The sequence below is a fragment of the Alligator mississippiensis genome, chromosome 10, assembly GCF_030867095.1.
Source record: "Alligator mississippiensis isolate rAllMis1 chromosome 10, rAllMis1, whole genome shotgun sequence".
Taxonomy (NCBI): Eukaryota; Metazoa; Chordata; order Crocodylia; family Alligatoridae; genus Alligator; species Alligator mississippiensis.
The window spans coordinates 72513046-72521521 of record NC_081833.1 but is presented as its reverse complement, the minus strand read 5'-3'; the positions used below and the strand labels follow the sequence as shown (position 1 = coordinate 72521521).

General features: G+C 44.2%; 1 protein-coding gene across 1 annotated transcript in view; it reads right to left on the bottom strand.

Moving 5' to 3' along the window:
• Positions 1 to 3679: 3679 nt before the first annotated feature.
• CRISPLD2 (cysteine rich secretory protein LCCL domain containing 2) overlaps positions 3680 to 8476 on the bottom strand; it is a 37625-nt gene continuing 32828 nt past the window's right edge. Inside the window, exon 15 of the mRNA XM_006263385.4 lies at positions 3680 to 7871. Within this exon, the coding sequence (XP_006263447.2) occupies positions 7817 to 7871 (55 nt within the window). The 3' untranslated portion in view covers positions 3680 to 7816. The remainder of the gene's footprint in view (positions 7872 to 8476) is intronic.

Below are 8476 nucleotides of genomic sequence, written 5' to 3'. Positions count from 1 at the left end.
CCTGCTGAAGGAGTAGAAAGGGGAAGGGATTTCCACCAAAAGAAGGGGCTCCCATTCACATACACAGGCTCATCCTGCTTCTTCCTATAGGCCAAAAATGCTCTGTCCTCATCCACGAGGCTACCAAATATCCTTCCTCCAATCTCTTCTGCCATGATGTATATAAAAAAAACCCAACCAGCCAGGATTAGGCAGCCTTCTCCCTCTGGGACAGAGTCTCTAAAGGGATATCCAGTCTCCAAACTATTCTCAACAAGACTAAATGGGTGCTGAGCCCTCCTGACAACCTTCTTGGTGGAGTCCAGTGCTGGGCTAAAAGACAAACCACACAGAAGCATCCTTTGTTTCTTCCTTGAGGGGGGAAAAAAGGCACTGAAATAAGAACCAGCATGTTAGAAAGTGTGTGCCTTCACTTTCACTTCTCAAAACAATATATTTGGGTTTTTCGCCAAAGTTTTCTCTGGGCCTGTCTGATTTTCCACAGCTGCTAACAAGAGCAGTCCTGTGTCAGGGATGGACAGTGCTTTCCTGGTATTTGCAAAAGATCCCTCAGGACTTGGCTTGCGTTACCAGCTTGGACTTCCAGCACCTCGAGCTCTTTGCTCAAACTATAATATCCCATCTGAGCCTCCTGTTCCCTGACTTTTAGCCCACTATAAATCATCTCATATTCAAGTGTGTCACTTAATAGCACTAGGATGTACTTGGCTCCGAGGCAGATGAGGACAGAAACTGCCTACAACCTTTGAAGGCATACACAGTGCTGTCGGCAATGAGCAAACATTGCAGAGAGGGGCTTTGCATAAGGCATACCTTGTCTCTTGGTATAACTCAGTAACCCTATTTTAACCACTGTCAACAAGATCTAGGGGTGGCAACTGTTTACACTGAGGCATCCTTGACACTGTACCAGCTTTGCCCTAAAGTGGCATAAATGTCTTTTAAGTGCCTTAAAAGTAGGCCCTTTGGGGAAATGAGAGTCAGGCCTATAATTTGCAAAACGACTTTGAAAACATTGTCCAGATTACACCCTGCAAAGTCAATGCAAGGCTCAGAAAGCATGTGTATATGTACAGCATGCCCATTGCTGCAGAAAGATGAGACTCTTTAACCACATCATTAGAAAGAATGAAAGCAAGAAACGGGACGGTTCGGGGGACAGAAACGTGGCACAAACGCAAGCGGAATTTAGCTCACAACCTCACCAGAGCTGAATTGATGAACAGGCCATGTAGAGCTTGTCTATCTTGCCAAAGGACCGTAGGAAAGCCTGCTCTTCCAAAATGGGTGTGATGTAGCTGTCTTAGTATGGTGCGGGGGTTGCTCTGATAAGCTCAGTCTCTTGTGGGATTGTTGGCTCATACCCAGCGCTGTGCTAATGTAGGTCCTTTACATCTTTTTCTAGGTGTAGCGGGTGCTTCGCTGTGGCACTTACCCTCTAGAGCAATGATTCTCAACCAGGATGCATCACTACCCCGGGCTCAGCACGGCACAGCACACTGCCTATGCTGAGAGGAGGAAACAATGAAGGAGATTCTCAAATGTGCTCACTGCTGTAGCTGTGTTGAAGTTAATGGAGCTAAAATAAGCGACTCCAGAAGATCTTGCCCAGAAATATCAGGTAGGACTTCATAAAACCTTGATCAAGACACTGTATCTCCTACGGGAAGCTGGACCTAAATTTCACAGGATGGTCCCTTCGGATGTTGCAGCAGCTTGGCAGCGCATCCTGGAATGTCTATAGAAGTGTCAATCAAATACAGAAATAGGAGGGGGTTGATTGAATTAAAAAGAAAAATAGATTGTACCACAGCCCATAAACCTGGTTTGAAAGCTTGCCTGTCTCAGGACCACTCTTATCAGGCTGGCTGCAGGCAAACACAAATATGTGTTTGCTCTTGAAGACTTCCCAGGTTTTCTATGCCATCGGGGATCCCACAGCTAAGATGATACTTTGCAGCTCGTATTTCCTGGCACTTAATTTAGGGAGCTAAATTTCATAACCCCTATTTGCTTGAACTTTGAACCTGGATGGTGCTGGATAGTGGTGCAATGTATTATTATTTGATGTATTTTGCTATTAAGTACCTTTGGATTCTCAAAAACAGCTTAGAGAAGAAGATGAAAATCTGCCACTCACTTTTCCCCCTCACCTCCCCCCTGCTTTCCTGTTGGAAAATAATAACCTATTTAATAACAGTACCATTACTAACAGCACAGTAGTAGCACTACTGCATCAGGAACTTCCAGAACTTTTATACTTTCTCTATTTAGGCCCTGATTTTATGAAGACAATCATAGACTTTCTTCTCCATATGGTAGCTAGCACCATCAACTGCACAGGGCATGACAGCTCGTGAAAGAAGTATTTGGTAATTCTGTACAGGTTCAGAATTTTCTATTGTAAGCTCTTTGGGACACCAGTTATTTTTAATAATTTGTCTGTGTAGGCATCCCTGTGCATGTGTGTGTGTGTGTGTGTGATATGGAGCCCCCAGCTGCACCTCATCCACAGAAGGTATGCAATTCTTATAGTTTCCAGATAGGCCTGTGCAAAGCAGCAAGTATTCACTTCAGATTTGGATTCGGCCAATTTGGAGGACAGTGATTCGATTCGAATCACTGTCCCAATTCTATTCAGCTGAATCAGAGCCAAAAGATTTGGCGCCGCTTTGGAGATTTGGCTGTAGACTAAACAGGCAGCTGACAGCTGCCTCCAGCTGGTAAGTCTGTTGGGGTTGGGGGAGGGAAAGGACATGGGGGAGGGAGGGATTGAGACTGGGATAAGCTGCCCAGCTAGGGCGAGGGCGGGGGGGGTGCATGATGCATAATTCGAGGAGGGGGGCAGGGTGGGGGGGGCGGGATGTGGGTGCAGTGCGCTCCAGGCAGAAGGGGGCAAGTGGTGGCAGGGCAGAACCCCCACTCCCAGCGCTGCTGCACCCGCATCAGCACTAGCAGTGGGGACTCTGCCCTGCTGCCGCTTGCCCAGGTGACACAGGAGAGCGCGGGATGCAGGCCAAGCCAGGGGGGGGCGTGCAGGGGGGGCAGGCACTGTCACCACTTGCCAGCCAGCACAGGAGAGCATGGGATCCAGGCGCTGCCGTGCTGTGAGCAGGGGCTATGCCCTGCTACCACTTGCCCCCACATCCTACATCCCCCCACCCCCCTCCCCAAGTCCCACACCTCCTGCCCCGGCTGAGCAGCTCATCCCAGCCCCAGCCCCAAACTCTCCCTCCCCCATCTCCTTTCCCTCCCTCCTCCCCCAACCCCAACAGACTTACCAGCTGGAGGCAGCTGTGTCAGCTGCCTGCTTAATCTATGACTGAATCTTTTCCAAATCGATTCGGATGGTTCGAATCGATTCAGAGCTTTTAATTGGTCTCCTAATTTGATTCAGATTTGGAGATTTGGTCCCCGAATCAGGCCAAATCTCCTCCACAGCAAATCAGCTACCAAAGCTTCGCACAGCCCTACTTCCAGCTACATAGTCTTCTAGCTTAGCTCAAGCTGAAGAGAATCAAGCTTTTAGTTCTGGATATCCCTGTTTCAGTTCACGGTGAGCAACCATCCCATTTGCAAGGCACTCGGTGTGACCTAAACTCAGTTGGGATCTTTAGTGCTAGCTTAACCCAAATAGGAGTCCAGGATCATCCTTCTCAATAAAACCCCCAGAAAAGGATTAAATGTTATAACCATGACTTTTTATTCCTTAAAAGTTTTATTTCACAAGTAATTCAGAAACAACCAAAAAGCTATTTTACAGTTCTGCATTTAGAAAAATGAAGAGTTTTACAAACAAAAAACATGGCCCTTTTAAAGCTCATGCAAAAAAACCCCCAAAAGTACAATAAACTTTTGCACAAAAGAAGTAGTAAAATACATCGTTTTTCATAGAAAAAAGCAAATATATAAACTGGCCCTAAATATGTAGAATGCACAACCAAACAAACCTAAAGCACTGGAGACTTTCACTCAGGTGTCGGCTGAAGCACTACAGACTCCCTCAATGGACACCAGTGAAGAGGCATCATACCACACACCTGCTGGTGGAGAGACACTGAAATAAAAACGGCCTCTGCTCAGAGAAGTGGTTTCAGTTCTCTGGAAAAGCAGCATGCCTAACGGATGCCTTTTTACTGACAGTTGTGTGACCTGATGCCCCTTGTTACCATCACCTGCGTTAACCTGGCACTGGTTAGCCAGACTTGAAAAGGCTTTTGAGGCATTGATTTGGCAAGGTGTTTAACCTCGTGGGCACCCTGTTTGATTTCCATGGGATTACCCATGTGCTTAAAGCTAGGCACTTGCTTTACTACTATGTTGAACTGGATTTAAACAGGACATATTTGGTGACAAAAAAAGACACACTGGACCTTTAAGCTGCGTTGAAGTGTATTCGGCTAAGAAATGCTTTGGTCAGACAGAGGTAAAAGAAAATCAGTAAATATTTGGTTAAAAATAAGGCGTATCCCACCAAAACATGGGTAATCTGGCATATATAGTTGAATCTTTAAGAGAAGTTATGCCATTTGCGCCCTACAGGAAGTGACCTCTCCTACGTACTGTAGAGGCGTTATTTAAATTAGTAGCACCCAGGATGTCAAAGAATGATTATGTATCAAAAACCACAATTTATCTGCTGTACAACAACATATACAATTAAAGACGCACGGATTTAAATTAATACCAGTTTCTGAGAATCCAAACCAGTTGGCTGAAGATAATTCAAGAATAGGAATATCATTTACTGCATGTATAAAAAGCATTTAGAATATAAAGTGTTAGGCTTTCCCCCCCTTTGCTCTGAAAGAAAGCTATATTCCAAGTTATTTCGATTTTCACAAGTGCTTCCTAGCAATTCTTCAATTCTCTTTCCCTCCCCGTCTCAGATTTCATTCCATCATTTTATAAAGTATGTGATTACCGTGGACAGGACTACGAAGTGCCGACACTCCACATCCATTGTGATGTACCACTTTGCCGAATATGATGCAATCCAATAATCATCAAGTCAACACAAAACCTCCCAACGGGCATTTAATTGAACCTATTCTGCTTTCCAGTTCTGCCCTCAGTAACAGAAATTGTTATTCCCCTTTGACCTGTGGGGGCCAAAGTGTCATGCTACGGTATTTCGTGGGCTTGAACTAGAAAGCCTGTAGCCATATTATTTATAGTGGACAGAAACAAGGAAGCCCGACTTCTCTCCCTGCCATGATGTCAAACATGTCCAACTAAGCACTTTTCTCAGATGCTTTACAGCTGTTTTTAACATCAGCTCACACAGACAAATTAATTGGTTCTCCTTACTATCTGAAGCAAATACTGCACACCTTAGAAGACCACATTAAATAAATAAAGAAAACATATTAAATTAATTCTCCGTGGCCATCCCAAAAGGCAGGCTCACCATGTGTAACTGCTAGAGATGACAGGTTTCAAATGTGACAGAAGGACTTTTTCTAAATTCAAATTTTGCAGTGAAAGGCAACCTCGATTATGAGGCAAACAGCTTGATGAACTTAATTTTTCTCACTGCATTTGTGAGGTTTAAACATTAAATGAGTGTTCAGGCTATAATGGAATTAGAATAGGTCGAGTGAAATATTTCCCATATGCTTCATACTACAAATGAGTAACTGAGCAAAGGGGATTATGGGTTCATATCAACCAAAGAGCTAAAGGTTCTGCAACTTTCTTCCTGTTAATGTGGGTATGTGTATCGAGGGAAAAAGGTATCCAGGTTGTAGCCAGATTGGTCTAGAGGAAAAGGCAAATCAGGACTCGTAGTAGAGGTGATATCTTTTATTAGACCAAAAGATTTTTGCAAAAAAAAAAAAGTCTTTAGTTGCAAGCTTTTGGGCACAAACACCCTTCATCAGGCATTGGAGGAAAGATCGGAAAAGTTCTCCTGGGTAGAAAGGAAAGTTCATATTTCACAGGATTTCTTCAAGGGAAGAATAGATTTGTGCTTAGATCAATGCTACTGGTCTGAGAGTGTGGGAGCAATTAGTTTAAGCTATAAATCAATTATTTCTATTTGATCTTAAAGAGCATATTATAATGGGCTACTTTGGGGGCTTATTTTCTATGCAAAATATTTAAACATCTGTTGGGCACATCCAGACGAGCACGCACATGCAGGGGCGCGCATTTCCTATGGGACGAATAGCAGCGGCACATATTTGTGCTGATGCTATTTGTCCCTGGTCACGCCCTGCACATGTGCTCTGGCATGCAGCAAATTGACCTGGGTGGGGTAGGGCTGATTGGGGCCAGCACCTGTGCTGGTCCTGGCAGCCTTACCTAGGATCCTGGGAGCCAGGCTCCGTTTCTGGCGATGTATGCTGCTGCTGCACGCACCATGCTGCTTTTTTTAGTAGCAGGGGGGTTTTTTGACACTAGGATCTTCCAGTGTCAAAAAAAAATTCCATGCTGCTAATTAGTAACATGGCAAATGGGCTCACATGCACTCGAACGAGTGGCAAATGGGCTCACATGCACTGTACTCAAAAGAGTTTGTGGCACTGCAAACCACACATGTACGCTTTTCAGGACACGCCTATTGGGAGCAAAATCTGAAATCACAAAGTAATTAAATTAAAAACTTTAAAAAAAGCCAAAACAACCAACACCTTGAATGCTCACAGATATAATCATCATGTTGGAAATCATACCAACTGTATGCAAGGTCATGATCCAGCCCCCTTACATTCCATATATTTAAAGCCTCAGAACTGTACAAAATATCTCCATTAGGGTTAAAGTGAAGACGCTTTACATGGATGCACCCATGTCTAACAAAAATAAGATTAACATTTCATCCTTGCTAAATTACTACATATAAAACCAGCACTGCTGTATAGAACAATAAATTGCATTTAACTGTAAATAAAAAATGGTGCGCAGTATAACTTGGAGATGTGCCAGGACAGGAGCACTAATTCCTCAACTCGTTATGGGTCACCCAATGCGCTAAGCACTTGCAAATGTTTGACCAGCAAACACCAAACCCACAGTTTGGTTTTTCTGGGGTCCTCACTTTCTGGGCAGGGGGATCTTTGCCCCCTTTACATGCTTTCATACCATTTTCCAAGGAATTTCAACTCCAGGAATCTTTCAGCCCTCTCCGGATGTCCTACCGCATGTGACATCATCATTTACTTGACCTAATGCAACACATCACCAATCTACCTCAACATTTCTTGTGCACATGTTACCTGACTAGGAAGACAAAAATGGGTTGTTCTTAAAAAAAAAAAAAAATTTTTAAATCAAATGAACTAAACATGCTTCCAAAGAAACCATGCTCCCCACCTCTGAAAGAACCGTGACTTTAAAAGAATGTATTTCAAAGGGCCCACCCCTTGTACAAGATTTCACTTTTGATTCTGCTCGCCGAGATGTGCCGTCACTGCCATATGAGCATGAACTTCGAAAGCTGAAGTCTAGATGGGGGCCCATAGAAGACTTCTATGCTGATTGAAAGTTAACCCATGCTTGCTGTGTTCATCACGCCTCTTTTCAAATGGAAAGATACACCAGTCTGTCATTGCTGAATGCCCCAGGATTAAAAAAAAAACCAACAAAACAAAATAATAATAATAATAATTAAAAAAAAACAACAACACTGAACTGATGCCATTGAGATGCAGACAGTTGAGTCGGAACTTCTTGGCGACTTGTTCTTTTCTTCCCTGAAAGAGGTTGACCGGGAGGGTATACATGCCAGAGCAGATGCCATCAGCTGAGCGCTCCTGTGTGTTGAGATCAGTGGATCACTCTTGGAAAGGTACTTGGCAACGTCCTCGGGAATTTACTGCTTAACAGCAAAAATCCGGAAAGCCTTCCCCTCTCTAGGACTCTTCAAGCTGAAAGAGAAAAAGGCCTCGTGAACCAAAGGTGGTGGTATAGCAGCTGCCCAGGTCAGAAAGGAAAGTGGTGGTGCCAACTCATTATTTAATTGGAACAGCATCTTTGCACATCTTTGTCCTGAGCTGCTGAAGCACCTGGGCTCCTATGACTCCCAATGTGGGAGGCTCTGTTAGACTTCAACTTCCTCACCCTTGTGCAATGCTCTGAATCAGCGCATAGCTGATTTTCCAGGCTACTTTCTGCTTTTGGTCCTCCCGAGGCTGTGATCTGCTTGCATAAATCTTTTATTCCTCAGTGCACTGAGGGAGTACATAGTAGGATAAAGAGAGAGAAAAGTTGAGAGGCAGAAATGCACTGACTCATGCTAACGTCATGCTTTGTAACGAGCTCTTCGGGGCTCGTGTCACCAAACAAAGGGACTTGGGTACTAACACAAGGGTGCACGGTGAACAATAAGCGGGTGTTCTTGGGTGGTTCATACATAACAGGGAACGCATTTCCCAAAGAATGATTCCCCTTGCCCATTGCTGAGAAAGCTTGATATAATATCCTTTCCCCAGAGGGGCTGAATTTCCGGACGAGGGCAATAGGAGAATTGAAT